This window comes from Salminus brasiliensis, chromosome 2 (assembly GCF_030463535.1).
Source record: "Salminus brasiliensis chromosome 2, fSalBra1.hap2, whole genome shotgun sequence".
Classification (NCBI taxonomy): Eukaryota; Metazoa; Chordata; class Actinopteri; order Characiformes; family Bryconidae; genus Salminus; species Salminus brasiliensis.
This window is the reverse complement of record NC_132879.1, coordinates 46,628,778-46,650,002: the sequence shown is the minus strand read 5'-3', so window position 1 is coordinate 46,650,002 and position 21,225 is coordinate 46,628,778. Positions and strand designations below refer to the sequence as shown.

General features: G+C 40.5%; 2 protein-coding genes across 3 annotated transcripts; one reads left to right on the top strand and one right to left on the bottom strand.

Moving 5' to 3' along the window:
* The first annotated feature begins 3,226 nt into the window (after positions 1–3,226).
* On the top strand, positions 3,227–13,673 carry hcfc2 (host cell factor C2). Its single transcript, XM_072672951.1, has 16 exons — positions 3,227–3,468; positions 3,817–3,965; positions 4,170–4,330; positions 4,797–5,005; positions 5,204–5,288; positions 6,748–6,854; positions 8,662–8,895; positions 9,010–9,228; positions 9,911–9,960; positions 10,188–10,263; positions 10,695–10,726; positions 11,003–11,146; positions 11,289–11,474; positions 12,020–12,311; positions 12,566–12,644; positions 12,773–13,673. Exons 1-16 carry the CDS (start codon positions 3,309–3,311, stop codon positions 12,777–12,779), a joined length of 2,190 nt encoding a protein of 729 aa, XP_072529052.1. The 5' UTR covers positions 3,227–3,308; the 3' UTR covers positions 12,780–13,673.
* A 205-nt stretch (positions 13,674–13,878) lies between these two features.
* On the bottom strand, positions 13,879–17,925 carry nfyba (nuclear transcription factor Y, beta a). Of its 2 annotated transcripts, none has more exons than XM_072673923.1 (7): positions 17,821–17,925; positions 16,795–16,888; positions 16,161–16,294; positions 15,866–16,063; positions 15,705–15,780; positions 15,485–15,564; positions 13,879–14,236 (listed from the first exon to the last, which is right to left on the bottom strand). In XM_072673923.1, the coding sequence occupies exons 2-7, from the start codon at positions 16,886–16,888 to the stop codon at positions 14,204–14,206; spliced, it is 615 nt and encodes a 204-aa protein (XP_072530024.1). In that variant the 5' UTR covers positions 17,821–17,925; the 3' UTR covers positions 13,879–14,203. The 2 variants fall into 2 exon arrangements, with proteins under 2 accessions (XP_072530024.1, XP_072530025.1); XM_072673924.1 differs by lacking the exon at positions 17,821–17,925 and adding an exon at positions 17,437–17,804.
* Positions 17,926–21,225: the final 3,300 nt, after the last annotated feature.

Here is a 21,225-nt window from a genome sequence, read left to right as displayed (position 1 = left end):
CATCTATGCTTGATGTATCTTTTGGATCCTAGCCAATACTAACTAGCTAAGAGTATTTTCTGACTGAACTGTGAAGCAATTTTGTAAAGTCGCTCTGGATAAGAGTGTCTAAATGCCTTAAATATTAATATAAAGTTAAATGTAATAAATATCTTATCGGGTCTCATTACTCAAAAATCCAGATGTGAATTCACATAATTTCTCAGGGTTACATATTTAGTTGTATGCCAATGTCACACAGTTCACAATTATATTAAAATCACAAATATATTTATAATATTGATATAATATTTAAATTATATATAAATTTATATATATTGATATGATATTTAAATACTATTGTTATTATTGAATTGTGTTACTTTTATGAATTATGTTGCTTTTAATTATCAATAATTAGCCTTTTAATTGCATAAAAAGCAGTGTAGAGCATGTAAAGAGTAAAGAGTGTAGAGCATGTGATGCTATCACTTTACAAAAGAGGTGCTGAAACCTTTGCATGCGACTATAGCTGTTCTGTTTACACGAGACGCATTGATGAGCCTCATTAGAAAGTCACTTTGTCATCATCACTGAGGTCCAGAATACAAATGACACCTTTGGCAATTCAGCCGCCTCTTAGGGCTGAGGCGAGGAATCTGCTAAGTGTTCATGGCCACCATCCACACCGCCTCTTCTGCATCACAAAGAAAGAAGGGAGAAGAGACTCTTAATGAGTGAAATAATGAATTGCAGGCATGTCTCACGCATCTATATGCTGTAATACCCATTTTGTTAGAACACAGTCAGCACATGTTCTACCAAGTTCTGTTGGCTCTAAGAGAGAAGAGCAGATCAACAGCTGTGCAGACGAGAAGCAGCTTCATTTCAGCTAGACCTCCTGTCTTAAAAACAGCCTGAACACAAGACTGTTTGAAACTTTAATACAATATACGTCCAAATGTTTGTGGACACTCCTTCTAATGAATTCCTTCAGCTACATTCATGCAAACACAAAGTTTGTCTAGTCCCTGTGGGGAAGTACTGCTAATAGAATAGGACTCACTGGCGCTGAATAACATGAGCTTATTGGCTCTATGTCTAACAGCAGGTGTGGGCTAGAGGGGTGTAAAGCCCCCCAGCACTGATCTGTGGAGCAGTGGAACTGTGTTCTCTGGAATGATGGATGGTGCTCCATCCAATACTTTTGGGATGAGTTGGGGAGTTGGGCATGAGGTGTGAGGGTGATCATCCAACCTCCTGATCTCACCCACGCTCTTGTCTCTGAATTCAATCAAATTCTCACAGCAATGTTCCAAAATCTAGTAGAAAGCCTTCTTCTCTGAACAGTAGAGACAGTTACTCCAACAAAAGCAGGATGAACTCTTTTTAATACTCTTGATTGTGGAAGAAACAATGAATGAGCATGTGTCCCCATACTTCCATATGTTGTATATTAAGTGTCTTCAGTGAAGTGAAGGCTCACTTAGACTTAAAAGTAACCACCAAAATAAAAAAAAAATAAAAAATCATCTCATAAATTCTAAAACAAAATACAGAAAATATCTCACGACTCGTGTTTCTGGACTTCTGGTGATTTTTTTTATTTACAAAAATCTGCTCATACCCTACATACGCCTGGTCAGATCAGATTATCAGATGTGTTTTTGATTCTTCCAGTGTAACTAAATTCAGATCATCTACAGGGACACACTTATGCACATAAGTGCTGTTTATTTACTGAATTTAACAAACAAATAAATTTAAAAATCCTTGTTAAATGTTGTTTTTAATGTTAATTTCAGTAAATAGGAATTGTGCTCCTAAATGTGCCAAACTCTTGCCATTTGAGTGTGTTTTCTGTAGAGGATGTATTCACTTATTTTTTACTGTAGGCGTTTTGGCCAACAGGAAAACCAAGTGTTGAGTACTGAGTACTGACTGAGTCCCGGGATATGAACAGCCCGCGTGAGGAACTCTCAAAGGTACAGTTTCTGGCTCACTGCTCTACTATCAACCGCATATTGTTCATTTGTGGATTAAAACTCGGTACAAGCCAAACATTTGATTATTGTCGTTTCTATTTTATAGACCTATTCATCTCTCACTGATCAGAAAAGACCTATTCATCTCTCACTGATCAGGGGGGAAAAGGGGCCCGGTCATGCTGCCCAGTGAAACCTGGGAACTGATACAGAGCTCTGCTGACCTCTGGTGTCTACACCCGGTATTACACAATACCTGTTCAATAATGAGGCAGTTATGGTTTATCTGTTTTAGCATAAACTATTTTTTTCTAAATCTCTGAAAAGCATTTTTAATCTAAACTATCATTTCCGATATCAACTATTTTTGTTTTTCTTACTAGTAATAATATCATATATTTATGAAGCTTTTCTGACTAGTCATATCGCCAGAACGTCAAGTCCTTATTATCCCTAATTTTAACTAGTCATATGTTACCACTGATTTACATTAAATCACTATCACTTATCTAATCTTATCTATTAGAAATTTCACTCGTAGATACTCCACTTACATTCATATATTATCATTTCTTTACTACAAATAATTGTAATTGTAATTCTGACAGTTCAGCCATATAGCTGAAGTCTACCCCACTTTGCCCTCTCTAAAACACCTCTACATTCATGTCTAAAATATTGCTTATCATTACGTTATTATCATAAACAAGAAGGAGACATCGAACCATCTCTAAACATCTAGAGGATTTCAAGTACTAATGGCATCGAAAAGTTTGTATAATAGAAAACAAGCGTTAGTCTCTTCACAAGGCTCATTATTCAATATTCAGAAGGAAACCTGCACTGTCCCAACAAATCCAGCCGTTTAATAGAACCAGCCAGATGGGGGCAGTACTGCGAAAGATCTCACCAGACGTCGCCCGCAGAAGAACAACAGAGGGCGTACACGTCCAGTTTAGTGAGTGCACTCCACACTTGCCCTAGTCATTCGTTTACTTTCCTTCCCCTCAGTATGAACCTCAAATTTGACCAACGCTTCTAGCATGGCAACATTTAAAGCGTTAGCAAATCCATGCTGTTAATCTGGAACACTTCCGTATTCAAAAATCAGATGTTTATATTTTCCAGGATTTGGGCCTTGAACTCGGGAAGCCCGTTAAGTGAATAGGGAGCGAGTGTCACGCTGAATTGGAACGCCCCCACCCTGCCTTCAGCAACGGCTTTGGATTAACCAATCAGATTCGAGACTCCGGGACATTCAATGCCGCTGGAGAGTGTCCTGTCTGCCTTGCCTTTGAGTCAACATTGATTTCATTAACTTTCTTTGACTGGAAGTCCGTTATAATGCGTGTTGAGGCTCCGGTGTGGAGACAGGTTCAGTCTTTTACTGGACCCATCCCTCGGGCCAGGCACGGACACCGAGCGGCGGCGATCCGGGAGTTAATAGTCGTGTTTGGGGGTGGAAATGAAGGAATAGCGGAGGAGCTGCATGTTTACAACACGGGTGGGAGTAGCAACGTTACAGCTACGTGAAGTCAACAAGCCCGTAAACGTTAACTCTAGCTATCTAGATAAACATGCTGTATAAAATGACTTTGGCGAGTTTCAGAAGTGTCCAGCTTACTACTTTTAGCCAGCGTTTTATGTTAAGCGTTAATTGGAGGTTTAACTAGCAAGGCTGGTTAGCTAGCTAACCGGCTAACTGCTGAATGTGTAGGTTATCACTGTAGATGGAGCTGCCACTTAGCTAGACCATGCTACTGTTTATTCCCAGCTGAGAGAAGAAGAAACCTTGTTGAATGTCTTTTAATAGACTTACACCGTTCTCCATTTCTCCCTCTGGCTTGTTAAGTTTCCAAGCAGTGGTTCCTGCCCGCGGTTAGAGGGGACATCCCCCCCGGCTGTGCCGCTCATGGTTTCGTCTGCGAGGGCACACGGATCCTGGTCTTTGGGGGAATGGTGGAGTTTGGCAAGTACACCAACAGCCTGTACGAGCTGCAGGTGAGGACTCTGATGGCTCTAAAGTTTTGCTCCACTGGCTGAATGTTGTCAGCAACAAATTTAGAAGCCCTGACAGCCCGAATGATGAAGTGATGTCCAGAAAACATCCACCAGCATGTACCTGGTGTAAAATAGCAAATGGGCAACTTTAGCCTGGACTTGTGCTGTCCATGATCCTGAACCTATGGCATTGTAATTTCACAGGCCAGTCGTTGGCTTTGGAAGAAGCTGAAGCCCCGCTCACCAAGGAATGCATCGCCCCCCTGTCCTCGGCTCGGACACAGCTTCACTCTTCATGGTAACAAGTGCTACTTATTTGGTGGACTGGCCAATGACAGCGAGGACCCGAATGGCAACGTACCTCGGTGAGCATGGTTTTGGGGCAGTTGTCTGCCTGCTGTCTGATTGGCTTTAGTGGACTAGTTTTCAGTCTGTTTGTAGAATCCACATGTTTGTGGACACCCTTTCTAATGGATGCGTTCAGCTACTTTGTTGCATCCTTTGCTCACACTGATGTGAGACACTGCTTGTCTAGCGCCTGTAGAGAAGCATTGCCAATGGAATAGGACTTCACGGAGCAGGTATATATATATATATGACTCTATAAGGATAAGGCGGGTGCTAATCATCCAACATCCTAAGCTCACTAAAGCTTCTATTGTTGAATGCAATCAAATCCTCACAGCAATCCCCTAAAAGAGAGTAGAGAGAGAGACAGTAGAGAGAGTTATTCAAACAAAAGCAGGATACACTTACCAATACTTTTGTCCATGTGGTGTATGTGTTAAAGGTGAGTAAAACACATTGTCATTCACTCATGTCACTTTGCAGGTACTTGGACGATTTCTATGAGCTTGAACTGCAGACGCAGTCAGGAGTGAAAGGCTGGAATGTCCCTGAAACGAGAGGCAGGGCCCCCTCTCCCAGGGAGTCCCACACATGTGTGGCGTATGGTGGAAAGGGCAGCAGCTCCCCCAAGCTTTACATTTTTGGTGGCATGTGTGGGACGAGATTAGCAGACCTGTGGCAGCTAGACCTTGGTAAGCCTTGGACAGCATCTGTAGTTTTTTTTTAAATTATTATTATTATTTATATACACAATCACCCAATGCAGGGGATGCACAGTTGTGGCAGCAGTGTAAACTAAAATATCTGTTTTCAAGCTGAACCTGTTAGATCTGTTTCCAATCTAGCTCATTATATAACTTCTCACTGTGCTTGGTGTATATGTCTTTCAGAGACCATGACTTGGTCGTTACCTCAAGCCACAGGACCATGCCCACTGCCCAGGAGCCTGCACTCTTCAAATGTGATTGGAAACCAGTAACGAAAACCCCTTCTCATTTCTCTCTCTTCCAGTCCTATTCTCCAATGCCTATGCTAAGACACGGTTGCTATGACGGTGCACTTGCAGTACATGATGGCTCAAGCACACTGGATTTGGGAGTTGCGTAGCTGAGTAGCTAAACTTTTAGCAAACGAATCCAGCTTATAAATTGCAGTTGCCCCATCTGGAGGCTGTATACATGGTTTGGGTCTGCAGCTCTTTCCTGTGCAATATGGAAAGACTGCTGCAAAAGCTTAAATATTTAAACACAGCTTTGCCTCCAAACTTCTACATTTAAGTAGGAAGGTGATTAAATATGGTTAAATATTAATACTGTAAATGATGGTCAACCACCTCTGCTCCCCAAACCTAAATCTGTGAAGTTCAGTTTTTTGGAAAAAATGTGTATTTGTCTTTGATATGTAAAAAATGTCAATTCACACAAAGTATGATTCTTTTGGACAAACAAATGGATGCAGTTTTTAACTTGGCGTAACCTTCAGTCCAACTCCGAAGCGGTTTTGCATTTTGTGTGTGCTCTGTAAACAGGGCTCTCATAACTCCAAAGCTCTCATAACGTTCTTTTCTCTACTCCCCATCCTCTTTGCCTCTATTTAGTTCCCCTCCTTCACATGAGGACTCATTAGAGAGAGAAGCTGTAGTTTGCAGTTCTTTGAGAACATAAAAAAAGCCTAGGGTGCACCCAGACAAAAAAAACCTCACCGTCATTCCCCAGTCTGTCAACTTTGCTCTGCTATATATTGTCTTTAACCTCTGTATTTTTGTAGTCAATGTGTTACTAGTCATATAAGCTTGTGTGTTCTGCTTCGAACAGGATGAGCTCTTCTGCTATCGTCTTGATGCTCGTTTGTTTGACCAGCAACCATAACAGTGGAGCTCTGAGTGATCAGCCTGATTTTAATATATCAGTAAAACGCAGAATTAAGTAGGCTCTATTTGGAAATGTATGTGACATTGCGATTTCTGTGTGGAAATCATTGGATCATTAATATAACAAAGGGCCTTTTATACATGATAATTACACATTTAGTATGACTAGGCGCAACACTTAGAAACGTGACCAGTTGAAGAGATGGATATCTTTGTTTTGTCCTGCCAGACCACTGTCAATGCACCACTATCGGAGAACAGTGTACCACAAAGTTTTGTTTGGCTTGTGAGAACATTTGATTAGGCATACCACAATGTTCCCACACCAGCTCACCTAATGACCTCATGAGAGGCTTTAAAATGTAATTACCTTCTTTATTTCTCTTTCTAACCTTTGGTCCATCCCAGCAATTGCACCGTGAAAAGCCATGTGTAGCCTGGTGTAGAAGATGCCTTTAAAAGTGAAAGTCTGTGGTGTGTTGAATGGTACTCTGGTGATGTTCATTTTCGGTGTCTATGAAATGTGATACTACGGCTGAACAACTTTTTCCGCCCTGTGTTTAGGATGTACGTGTTTGGTGGCTGGGTGCCTGCTGAGGAGACAGAGGACGAGACGAATGCTTCAGGAGTCGAGTGGATGTGTACAAACACGTTGTCAATGCTAAACCTGGGTGTGTATCTAACAGCTTTCTTCTCATGCTGCATAAAGATCTAGTTCTCTGTGTGGGTTCAAGATAGATGGATCACTTTATTAATCCCTAAGGGAAAAAGTAGTATGAAGGAGAAAATGTAAAAACCTACCTAAAATTAGTAGCTTCAAGTCATTTTGATGGTACACTGACTTATGATAGGAAGAATGGTGTTTCTGTCAGTGCCACTCCAAGACCAGGACACAAGCTACTGCGGTATGTATATTTGGAGGAGTCTCAAGAGACCGCTCGGGAGAACTCTCAAATAGCAATCGGCCGATATGGGTTTTTCTATAATTCTGCTGATGTCGATGTTTTGAGGTCAGGGTCAACCAATGGCCAATATGTGCTGCCGATTTTACTGAACACTGACTCACTGAACCATCTTTATAAATAAAAAATTACTTTCTGCATTTTCATATAAAACGTCCTTAGGTAACCAACGGTGAATAAAAGCTTAAATGTTTTAGTGCACTTGATTTAGCAACATCAAACATCTTTTTAGTGCAAATAACAGCAGCAAACCCCTCATTTTTGAGTTTCAGGCTTTAATTTTGTACACTCTACCCATCTTTCAACAATAACACAGGGCTACCCACGGACGTGCCTGACTCTAAATCTAAACACAGATATCGCTAAAATAAAAAAATAAAAAATATAAAAAAAATTATAGCATAAAATCCTTAATGATGATTTTAATAATGTTACCACATCAGTCCACATGCTTCTTAACTTCTCTGTCCTTCAGCTTATAAACAAATGCACATGTTCAGCTGTCCATCAGGGGGGAGCTCAAAGCATGTATTTACAACAGTGGGGCAAAAGTAAATTACACTCCCCAACTGTAGGGGGAACCCAGGATAAAAAAAAATACAAATGATGTGCATCTCAAATAATGTGCATTAAAGAGATAACAAATTATTATAAGTAAAGAGGTTACTTCTATAAACATAACTGTTAATATCATAAATACTAATAATGTTAATGTTAGCTAACTAGCTGAAATTGCTTAACAAGCTTGTTTAAAATATTTATCTATGGGTCCTGGTTTGCTCTGTGTTCGTTCTGACATTTGTAATCAAACCAAACTTAGAGCGTAAGGTAAGGTCTGACACACACATGACCGAAGACTGCAAATAGAGTTCTGCACAATCGTGTGCGTGGGTCCTAGCGGGCAGGATTTTATTTGCAGCACCACCAGTGTAATATCTCTTGCTGGGAGAAACAGAGCTCGGGCGGATAGATCACTGGCTGCATGTGAAAGCAGTCAGGAATAAACATACTGCAAGTGAAGTTCTGAGAGAAAAAAAATTCAGATCTAACCACTTGATCCTCAGACCTGGCTTATTAAATCATATCTTCTTGATATTCATACTGAATCGTGCCAGAATTCGTATAGAATGGGCCGAGACCCGCAAGATGGTATGCACCAGAGTTCGAAAGGCCGCGTTCACACTCGCTCTTACAGACTTTACTAATAAAGCAGTCGCACCAGGGTTTGTTTTAATCAAGGCAAAGCTAAACAGCCTAAACACACCTTCAGATGGCAGTCAGCACACAAGCATATCATTTTGGTCTATGTTCTGATGCACTTAGAGCTAATATATTTGTGCTTTATCCTGGCCTAGAATATTATCAATTAGCCAAGTCTGATGTTTGATGCAAGCTCCAATAAACAAACATTGCTTGATCCATTACTAGTTAGAACGTTTGTTTAGGTAAGGCCCATGTGTGTTTATATTTTAGCCATGATTATATACATGTCTTGTAACTTCTCACCTCACTTAAGACACAATGGCGTGGCGTTACCTGAACCCTGAGAGCCAGCAGCAGCAGCGGCACTCTGGCACAGCTGTGCAGTCAGACGGAGAGGAAGAGGGCAGTAGACTCTGGCCGAAGGCTAGAGCTGGTCACTGTGCTGCAACCATCGGCACACGAATGTATATCTGGAGTGGACGGGACGGCTACAGAAAAAGCTGGAACTATCAAGTCTGCTGCAGAGACCTGTGGTACCTGGAAACCGGTATAATCATGATCACAGGATATGTTGTCTTTAAGTGGTACAGAAAACACACACACACATAAAAAAAAAACACTTCTCACATTGACAGTGGCTTTTGTTTCTTGCTCTGTACAGAGAAACCATCCACCCCGTCTGCAGTGTTCTTGGTGAAGTCCACTGTCAGTATGCTGCATGTAGCCTGGCGCCCCATACCTGCGGCTGAGTGCTACTTGCTACAGCTGCAGCCAATCACTCCATCTCCAACCCCCACCAGTGCCTCTGACTCGCCACCCATTCCAGCTCCATCAGCCTGTGATGTCGTGGAGGAGCATCCGCCTTTATCTGTCCAGACAAGTATGTATTAACTCAATGTTAGTGTTAACCAAATAACACTGCAGAACATTAGGGACAATGTAACATCTTTTGAAATTGACATCAAAGCTACAATCAGTAACGTATTCATCGAAGTTTCCCCTTGTTATTAGGAGAAGGTTTTGTTTAAATAATGATTTTTGATTTCCAAAAGCATGTATTGGAAATGTGCATCAAATAAATGCATTTAGCTACTTTAAGTGTATATTGCCCCAAAGGTGGACAGTTCAAAGGTTTGAGTGCTGAAATTTACATTAAGGGGATAATAAAAGTCTTGTGATTTCATATGATTGAGAAAAGGAAGTTTCCCCTGTCTTTAAATGCAGCAGCTGCAAGTATTCTGTGAGCCACCACAGACTTTTGTGGGTTGTGGGTTTGATATCCGAGTTTGGCCACTGTTGAACCCTTGAGCAAGGTCCTTAACTCTCTCTGCTACCTGATTGCTGCAGCGATAGCTGCCCTCGCTCCAGACACATGTGCTCACAGGCACTTTGTGTGTTTGATCACATTTTTGTGTGTGTGTGTGTTTGTGTGTTCACTGCATGGACGGGTTAAAGGCAAAAGCCAAATTCCTTCTGTGTCCAACACAGATGGTAAATATGGTTGTCTTGTCTTGTCTTCTTATAATTCGTGTTTAAAAATGTTCTCATGTTTTCGCCTCCAGCTCGAAACACAGATGGAGCATGTGGAGGAGAGGAGAGCTTTTCATTACAGGTCAGAGCTTTATATTAATTTACAGGTCCTGTATTACAGCAGGAGTTAATGAAGTGTGAAAGATTTAAAAATGGAAATAAATAAGTATTTAATTTAAGTTTGAGCTTTGTAAATGACTCATATGAAAGACAACTAAAGCACCAACTGTAATTTCACAGTGCTTTTTGTTGCTTTGAGTGTACAGTAAGAATGTTTTGTTTCTCAAGAAACCTTTTGTAACCTTGTAGGAGAGCCCTGTGGCTGAGGGTGTGGTGAGTGAAGCCACAGAGGAACGGCGCAGAGGAGACCTCAATGCAGAGTCTAGTAAGACACTGCTGTTTTATTTATTATACTGATCATATTTATTAGCCCTTTTTGTTTAATGATATTAGTATTTTCATATTTAACGTAATACACTTTATACAGTGTCTAAGACACATTTACGTTTTGTGTGACAAAGCTTTAATTATTATGATGTATTTAAAACTTAAATTGAACTTAAATAGGCTGGAGTCCAAAGGTCCCTTGCCACATATAGAAGTCATTATGGATACCTAAATATAAAAGATGCACAATACTTATAACACATGATATAGTACACTATATGGATGAAAGTATTGAGACACACCTTATATTAATGTCTGTGGATTTAGAATGGGATGCCATAAAAAAGTGTAAAACATGAATGCTGATTTAAGTGCTCCTGAAAGAGATAGGTCTTCATACATGTTCACGCATTTTTGTTAAATCCACAGAACAAGACAGTCTGCCCAACCCTTCTCAACAGGTAGAAGAGTACACTGTTTGTATGCATGTGTGAGAAATTGTGGACTGTGTGTATATGTGTGAAATTAATGTGATGACTAATCATAAAGCATTAATTACATGCTGTTTAGACAACCAATCACCACTCTAGATTTTGGAACATGTAATTTGACTGACTAATGTTAGTCAGACTGACTTCGTAGGCACTGAAATTTGGTATTGATGACATGAGTTTCGATACCCAGCCCTGGTTGTAATTCTTAAACCTGCTATTGGCTGACTGTTCTTTGCATTGCAGAGTGAGAGTTTCGAAGAATCTGCCTGGCATGATGTGGGCATATTTAAAACACTTTTCTCAGAGGTGACACACTACTATCTACCCACTGACGGTGGTGAGATCACTGCTTCTTTCTTCACCAGCCGAACCTCCAGTGATGGCGAGGTTAGTTGGTCTTACTCATGATGACAGTAGTGAATCTGATTTGTACATTGTTTTCAGTAGTACAAAGCTATCATGGTACTATTCACATCACGCTTTGGTCTCTCTGTCTTTTTTTTTTTTAACCCCCTGCCTCTGGCTGTAGTGGAAGATACCTGGGCCTCACAGTTTCAAAGAGCGGGAGAAGCAGGAGCTTGCTTCTGGCATTTGCTACCGCTTTAGGGTGGCAGGCCTGAACAGCCGTGGTCAGGGAGACTTCAGTCCAGTCAGTGAGTTTAAAACCTGCCAGCCTGGTTTCCCCGGGGCACCCTCTGCTGTCAAAATCACCAAGGTACACCAACTTACTCAGGGAAATTCCTTTTTTTTTTTTCTTTTCAGAAATGTTCACAGTAGTCCACACCTGGCATTAGGCAAGGGGGCAACATAATCATGTTTAGGAATTCTATTGCCAATACTTCTCTACAGGGACCACCCCCAGCTGTGTGTCTGTGTGTGCGTGCATTTGCACATCTGTGTCAGCAATAGGTGCAACTTAAAGTAGCTGAATGCATTAATTAGAAAAGGTATCCACAAACATTTAGGCATACATGGGTTTGAGACTAAAGTACGGGTTTGAGACTTGTGCATTCTTGTAAATAACCAGAAGCCGCTGGTTCCTTTGAGCACCACTGTAAAAAAAAAAAAAAAAACACACAAACTCCTAAATTTCTCTGAAAATGCACCATTTCACATCAAAGCACTTTGTTACATCATTGCTTAAAAAAAACTTGAGAATCTTTTTCCAAAGCAAACTTTTAGTTTTACATTTAACAATATGGCTGATTCTGAAAATCTTTCTACAGTGCACTTTCTGAAGTGTTTTTTTTTTTTTTTCAGGCTTCTGACTCTGTACACATCACATGGGAGTCGCCAACCTCTCCATCAGGCAAGATTCTGGAATATTCCATGTATCTGGCAGTGAGGAAGTCTCGGGGCAGTGGTGTAGAGAAGCCAGAGGAGCTGACCTTTATTCGGATTTACCGCGGCATCAAGACCTCTTGCATTGTCAGTGCAGCACATCTAGCCAACGCGCACATTGACTGCTCAGCCCGGCCTGCGGTCGTCTTTCGCATCGCTGCCAAGAACGAACAAGGCTATGGCCCTGCTACTCAGATCCGCTGGTTACAAGGTGTGTGGGTGTGTGTGGGAGCGAGGACCTATATCTGGAGTTACTTTTTGATCTCTGTAATAGTGTTTTTTGAGGCTTTTTTTGGCTGCATAGTTACTAGGCAACTTTTTAACAACACTGTTTTGCAGACTAGTCTTATTATAATAACCGTGATCAGTTATGGTTTTGTAAGAGCGCAGAAAAGAATACTCTTTGTTTATATATTTTATTTTATTGATTGATTGATTGTATTTCAAACTCTTGGTGTCTCACAGATATCAGTAAACCAGTGAAATCCTCAACATCTCAACCAAACTGCAGTTCGACAAATATTGAGACTGGCACCACTGTTGGGTAACTTGTCTTTGCTCAGTTTTTTAAAAATGTATTATGTATTTTATAAAACATCAACTATAGTCACTGGATTTTCTCACTCATAGATGCTGGATCTCAATGCTAATTTCTTTTTCTGATTCTTCCAGCTTGTGAAAGATGCCAAGGGGTGTTTCTATATCAGCTGTGATGAAGGGGTTTATATTGGAACCTCAGTGTCTTATTCTGTTAAGTTCTAACTGTCAAGAAAGCAATACCTTTTATACATAGTGTCTCTAATTGTAACTGCTGTAAATGTAGTTTTACTTAACTTATTTTATTAATGTTCTTTTATTGTACAGTTTTATGTAAAGTGCATTCCTGCTGTTTTCTTTCTATGCTATTGTTCATCAGAGTAGTTATTTCTACAATTGCCCAGATATATTGATTTACTGTTTTCCCTTCTCCTGCAAAAGGGAATTACTAGCTCTGGAAACAACTTCAAACATCCATCATTATCTTAAATGAATCCAACTCAGCCGTTGTGCCTTACTGCGAAGGATAGCTAATTTGAGATCTTCAGTGGATTTATGAGGAACCATGTAATATTTCCATATCTACATTTTACAGATACATACCGTTCACAATGGAGGGGTCAACTATAAGCTAAAATACATTGCCACATGTACCTTGGTGCACCTGCTTTCAGGATTGTGATTGAATGGTTCTAGTCCCTCCACTGCAGACCTAAATAAAAATTCTCAATTGACAGCATCAGTTCAAGCTCATGCATTGCTGTATTTAAAAAGTTAGCTGAACAACCAGCTAGAAACTGTTAGTGTTGTAATGCTGTTGAGTTTGGACACGTGACCCAATGCAAATCTAGTGACCAATAACGTGTTATCATTCAACTAGTATTTGTGTCTATTTGAACAGGCATTATTTGGCTTTAGCTGCAGTGATCCCAATTTCAGAATACCGGTAACCTACAAGCTTTAGACATTTAAATAGATCTCAGAACTGTATTACTATTGCATTTATGAAGATGAAAGAATTGTCAATAACAACCAATAAAAATGCAGTATTTACATCTCTTGTTTGATATGATCATTCAAGCTTACGCATTTCTCCTTCATGTTTTTAATTCTAAGAATCAACATGAAATGACAATTGACATTAAGTTAATCTTGATTCAAATAGAAATTAAATGAGAATCCCTTTATTGTATGTATGCAAGTTCACGATTCACCCCCCCTTATCCCTTCTAACCCCCCACCCCCCACATTTTAAAAACTCCTAACAAATAAAAGGGACAGAAAATTCACAAAAAACTGGTGGCAGTCATCACACAGAGGAAATTACCTCAGACTGTTTAAAATGAATACATATTATAATGATAACAAATGACTACTGTGTGAATTACAGACATCACTAAGAAAATGTACAAATTCAGGCTCTGTTGTCAGCAGGTGGTCATTTCCCTGCTCTCATAACCCATCGTCTCTTCATCTTCCCAAAACGGCCTGTAAATCTTCTCAAGGCAAGGGACCAATCTATCCTTTGGACAGATCAGAGGCTGCACAGTCTGGAACCAAGTCAGGTCATGAGAACTGGATTTGCTGAACACCAGGGAGCTAAATGAGAGAAATTCATGAGACACTATGGTTACTTGACAAGTACTTCACAAACTGCAGCTCTGCTGATATAAGGCAGAGAAAAAGGGAGATGTTTCTAACCAAACCAGTCATCAGGAGTAAACAACAATTAGCTAATAGATCAGTACAATTTCTAAATTCCAAAAGCCTACTGAATAAAGCATTACCTGAGCTAGATTTACCTTGGATTTATACAGAATGAATCTGCAATAGCTGTAGTTTTTACCAGGCTCTGCAATAATTACAGAGCAAATTACCCCCTTACTTGCCAAACCTGACACACTGTAATAGTAGTGCTGTTTGAACCTGCCTCACAAAATTGTTATAATGAAACCTATTAACAGACAACAGCACTTTTGGCATCCATAAAAGACTAACTGTTACAACTTGATTTTGCCTGCTCCTCTATCCTCAAGTTCAACACAGGACTGCTGTAATCTAGGCCTGTTGTGGTAACTTTTTTTGGACAATATTTTCCCAGAAATAATAGGAATAAACATTATTAGTCATTTTAGGACTGTTATGCCACTGATGTAATGATACCACAGTAATGCAATTACACCCTTTTTAAAAACAGCAATGAGCTTCTGACTAAGAATTTTCAATAAAATATCCTACATAAATAAAACAACCACCGTTTGTTCTAATGGGCTCTGCTTGACAACGGCTTTATTAAGTTCAGCAAAAGTGATGGGTCATGTCTGTATATTGTGCGCCAAGTCTAACAATCATCATCATGACCGGCCTACTGTGATCTTGATACATCTTCAATGATAACTTAATCAGAATGGAAGAGCAATATCCTAAAGTGCCTTACAGTCTTCCTGGATGGCTTTTGGTAAATTGACCATTTATTAGCCCTGTTAGTTCTCGTTTGTTTGAATCCATTTAATTTCAGTCTTAACAGTGAACAGCAAGGCTACGATGTTTAGAATCTAGGGTTATTTCAGTAAATCACAGTTTATCCTGTGCAAATCAGACAGTCAGATCTCTTAATATTACATTACTGGATTTCCTGTAGTAAAACTAATCCATCCTAAAAAGGGATTAAGTTTCAATGTTTGATAGTCAGTTCACTGTATTAAATGTTTGACTTAATTTTAATGACTGCTGCAAAATCTTGAAGTGAACTATCGATAATCACAGCCTGATTCTTCTCATTGCATACAATTCTCATTTACAAGTTAATGGCCTGTGATATGCAAGTATATATTCATACATACACACCTGCTGATATGAGGTGGTGTATACCATGACATTCTGCTGTTGGCCATCAGGTGAGATCAGGCCTCCAGACAACTGATTTGCTGTAAGACAGACATTTGAACAGTCAACATGGCACATCTCCAAATCATTTAGATGTTTATAGATGTTTCAAAACTATCAAATTGCCATTACATAGAAGTCTATGCCATTACAAGGACGTATTGTATTTGAATTCACTCACAGAAACTGTCATCTGCAAGTTCCTCTCCCAGGCCTTCTGAAACTCCCACTGCGACGCCCTTCTCGCCCTTCATTGCCTACAATTAACAAAACACTTTAACTTACTCTATTCCACTGTACACCAGGGACATAAGATTTTGTGTACGTGTGCACGACCCATACCTCTCTGAACTTCTGCAGGTAGAGCTTTAGGGGCTCCACATACATGTCAAAGCCAAGAGTGGACATAGCAAACAAAATGTCCTCTCCGTTAATGGTTTTCCGTTTCTCCTGATGACACCGCTCACTGGCTTCTGATGTGATGAAGCTGATGAACTCACTCACACACTCCTGTACGCATTCTTTGGCGTCTTTTGCGATCTATAAGGACATGGAAGAGTGATACTTCTTAATGAGGTCAATCTGGCTAAAGGAGCTGCATTTGTATGTTTGAGTGAGTAACGTAGACGAGACAAACCTTTCCAGTTTGTGGGATGGCGTTTTTCATGATACGTGCTACATTAGCGATGGGCAGATATATGTCCTGCTCTCTGAGATTGTCCTTGCAGCCATTACCATCTTCATGGTCATGAAGACTTTCGTCACCGTCATCTAGAAAGAGACAACATATGTTTGTTTTTTTTGCACAGCAATATTATAAGACACAAATCCCCCCCCCACACACATTGTGTTTGTAATCATTTTTGCCACTCATTTTAATATACTACATATGCCGCTGAGCTGGGATACTCTCTGGGAGTCTCTGAGACCCCCACTCATTGCTGTGAATTCACCATGGGTCGACCCACTGATCACCCGATGGTGGAGCCAAAGCTTTGGACAGCTGCTCCACTTAGGAGCCAGAAATAAGAATTCTGATGCTGATTTCCAATATTTTTTAGAACATTTTACATAAAATGTAAAAATTGGGACTGAAACTAGCATTAGGCAGATTCTAGCGCAGGAGCAGTGTCGTGTAAACGTTAGGAGTGTCTGATGGCGACCATCTTCAAAAAAACAAAGATCTGCAGTTAACGAGAAGACTGCGATCATCGCACCTCCATGGAATTAGCTAGCTAACACGATTTACTAGAGTAAAGTTTCTTCCTTACCATCCTGCGCTTGTAGCACATAGTGTCCTCCGGTCATGTATTCTCCAGTTATACCTAACTGAGAGGTATCGGTGGTGGTACTGTCCCCGTCCATCTAAAAACGAACATAAAAATCCGTGTTGTTGGGTTTTCTTTTCACAAAATATCGTTTTAAAATTAGAAACATGGGCAACGTGTATCTTCATAGTGAATGCGAGTCTCCATTGTTTACATCCAGGGTTATGTAGCGCTCAGCGACACGGCTATTTCATCATAGCCAGGCTAACGTCGCAGGTAGCCAGCTAGCAAGCTAGCTAACAGCTAACGTTCTATCACTACATCTGAAACAGGACAGTTAGCGCTATGCTACCTAAATAAACACCAGACCTATCGAAATACACAATCCCTCCACAATACTGTTCAACAGACAGCTAGCTAGCTAACTAACTATCCAGCTAGCACTACTGCTCGGCAGCTTTGGTCTGGACACTTGCGTTCCCCGCCGTGTGGCGCGTTTTTACCCCACTGAGCTAGCGAGCTAGCTAACTTAGCACAATAGCTAGCTAGCACTAGCGCGTTTGAAAGCTGGCTAAGAAAACACAAGCCGCACAGCTGTGAAACGGACATGAACAGAGTTAGCATTTAAAATAAACCCTGACATACCAGCACCGCACAAAAGCACGAAGCTAACGTCGGTTTTAGTCACTAGTCGTCTGCGCTTTGGAGGCATTTCGGCCGAGAGAGATTCAGTGCAGATAGCCGCCCGCTGCTTCTGCAACAGGACCGTGCCTCAGCCGCGGCGAGGCTGGCTAAGCTAAGCCGAGTGTCCAACAAAGAAATTCCCCGCTCGGGATTCAGTATTGGGCCTTGTGCTTGTCCCACAACACAATCCCAACTTCTCTGTAATTAACCATTTTCTCTCGACACTTCCTGCTTTCAATCGCTCATTCGGAGAGACAACAAGTGAAAAATCAGTCAGAGACGGACATTTTCATTCGAGCTAACGAGAAATCGGTTAGCAATCATTGGCCGGAGCCAGATACAAACCTGCAATGAAGCCCTGGTTGGTTACCTTCTCCAAACGGCCGTGTGGTTGGACAGAAAATGGCTGCGAAAGAACCAGTCCCAGCGCGAAGCTGCATGTCCGTACTGCACCGCCTCCTTTACCCACTAGGTGGGAAACTCGGGGACATCGCGTATGCAAAGCAGTTCGTAGCAGAAGGACAGAAAGCCCACTTTGCACTTAAGACAAATTTAAAACGACCTTAATTATAGTATTAAATGCCACCAGATGGGTCGTCTGTCGTTTTGCGTGTCTCCCTGGTGTTGTTTTCCGGACACACTCAGGCACTGATCATTTGTTGGAAATATCGTAGCTATACTTACTAGATCAGCGCTTATGAACGGCTCCACAAATTTATATTTACCAGTGGGGAAACTCGGGTTTTTCTAATTGGGTGCGTTAATAAAAAGCCAGCTAATCTTATTTTTTTAATTATTTGGTTATAACACATGAAAACTGCAGTCTAAAATGACTGTACTGACTTTCACAGCTGGTGTTATTTGTTTTGGTGCAGAGCATTTACTGTATTTTGGGCACAAAAAAAAAAAAAACAGAGGGCAGAAAATAAACAATTATTCCGGCCAAAAAAACACTTGAACAGAAATCACGTCGTACTCAGAAAAGTCGTGAGAGGTTACTTTAGAGGACCTTATTAAATACAACAGCCTCTTCATTCAAATTTAGCCCCACAACCTCCATAAGCCGTTTATTTTATTTTGAAGTTCAATAAACAAACACACAAACATTCATCTCAGTTTTAGGAAATAGAATATTATTTATATTTTAATATTATTATTATTTCCTAAACAATCAAAACCCCTGCAGGCGTGCTCGCGCTAGGTCGTTTGAATAAGGATGCCTTCATTATACAGGAGGCTTGCCGGGTGCTTTCAACAAGAGACAGTGCATATTAAAAATGTCCTTATAAAACAACAACCACAGAACATGCAGCCTTTCTGAAACACTATAAATGTGATTTTGAGGATTTTTTAAATATATGTATGCACTAAATGTTTAAATCGGTCTTTGTCAGTCACGTGTGTTTACGTCTTTGACGTCATCTAAGCGCCGTTTTGAAGGGGTTGTTGCAGTGAAATCAACTAACTACTTTTACAATCTCTGGTGGCACTAAAAGCAATTAGACTGGAGACGCAGAAGCAAAGTGAGAGAATACCAGCCCGAGACAAACTCAGCAGGGATGCCAGGGGCTGTTATTTAGATCTATTAACTGCATTGATCCAGCTGACCTGGCCATAGAAAGCTAGAATGCTGACCCTTTATGGCTGTCCTGCAAACTGGTACCAGCCTATGAAGTGCAAAGCATATGTCTAAGGCATAGTTCAGCTGTGCATAAATCAGGTAACAAAAATCAATAGCAGTGGTGGTAATTAGAGCATAAAAAGGAAGTGTGTAAATCACAGCAATTAGGTAATTATTGAAAGGGCGATGGCAGCCCTGAAATACCTTGTTTTAACATTCTGCATGTCCATGAAAACAGGCCAAAATCGAGCCATAGACATAGACACTGTTGAAGTGTAAGATCCTCGAGGAACATTTGGAGGTTTGAAAATGTGGAGGAACCTCTTTCAGAAAATAAATGTTTCTCGAAGGTTCCTCAAAGCACCTTAAGAGGTTCCATCCACAGTTTCAAACTGAAACCTTAAAAATACTAACCTTATTTCCGCTATGAGGTGGGCACTGCCAGGGATTTTGGGCCCTATGAAAAGATATTACACTGGGACCCACAACTCTAACAATTCTGCCAATATACTTAATTAATACATTTAATAAGGCCTCTGTCAGTCGCCGGCCCCTAGTATAATCCTAACTTTCTCCTCCTATACGATGCCCCTGGGTACGAGTGCATAATAATTCTGGAACTGTAAATCCCTGAAACCCAATTGAATGCAGTAAAGCTTTGACCACAAAAGTAATTTCAGTAAGGCGCTTATCTGAAAATGCACTGTGGTCAGTGACTGATTGTGTAGGTCATCTGTAGCTCAAGGCTTTAGGAAATATACTGGCACAGCGGACTAGCAAGTGGATCCTCATGGCTACAAGATCAGACAAATTCATGGACAACAAATAGGTTTAGGTTGGGACTATTTATTATGTTTGAGCATGGCCTTCTCCCTCACGTGGTCCTTTTTTTTTAAACACACAGAATATATACAGTATAATATAATACAAACACGCATGCATGGGTGTTCATGTAGTGATATCACTACAAAATCTGATCAAGACTTTTGCTCAAAGCTGCTTCAACAGATGTTTTCAGCAGTTTCACTTGTCTCCTGGCTCTTGGAGTACTGGCATTGAGAAAGGTGTCAAGCCACCAGGTACAGTCACTGTACAAATGACCTCTTGTAGTGTTATTTCCAAACCTTCATACAGGCTTGCAGGCTTTTATGCTTGACAGTAGATTTTGTTTTTGAAGGGCCTGAACTTGGTGGTAGGCAGACTTCTGTATTTCATGATGATTAAACTCTCAGGGCCCACTGGGGTGTCAAGTGAGGGGTGCCATCTTTTCACTTGATTGCCTAGGTGGTCCCTCCTTCCTAAAATATTGGCTGATTTCTTCCCTTCCCCATGATGTTACACAAAGAAGCAGTGCGTTTCAGATGTGCCTTAAAATACACCCACAGATGTGTCTCCAATTAACTCAGATGTCACCAATAAACCAGAAGCTTCCAAAGACATGAGATCAAATGGGCTGACCCAAATTGTTTAAAGGCATAGTAATCTTAGTGTATTTAAACTTTTGACTTTGAAGAAAGTAATAAAAAATGCCTTTAAAAAAATAGCAAATAGAATATGGTGTATGTAAACCTCTGGTTTCAACTTTAGCTACAAAGAATCATTAGCAGGGGTGGGCACCAATTAACTGATTACACTAATAGGTGCTCAATATCTCATGACATACCAGATGAAATGCCATTTATTTAACACAGAATGTCATGCTTATCCTATTGCAAAATATATTTAAAAGCATGAACATAAAATGTTATGGGGTTAATGAATTGTTATAATACAGTGTTGATCAAAATTAAAAGACTAGATGCAGAATTGTTAAATTGGTGGGGACCATTGTAATATCTTTGCATGGGGTCCAACATTTCTGGCAGTACCCTTGTCTACCATTATTATTTAATCACTCCTGGGATTTGAACCCACAACCTTCTGTATTCTCGCTCACTTGTCTTACTACCAGCCTATGAAGTGCAAAGCGTATCTCTAAAGCATAGTTCAGCTGTGCACAATGATGGACAAGTCTATGAAGAGAGAGATATGTGGTAATATCGGTCATGCTTGGAGAACATACACCCTGGAAGGGCTGCTGAACACGCAGCAGACCTTCTGTCCTGCTGCCACTGGTTGCTATGACTACG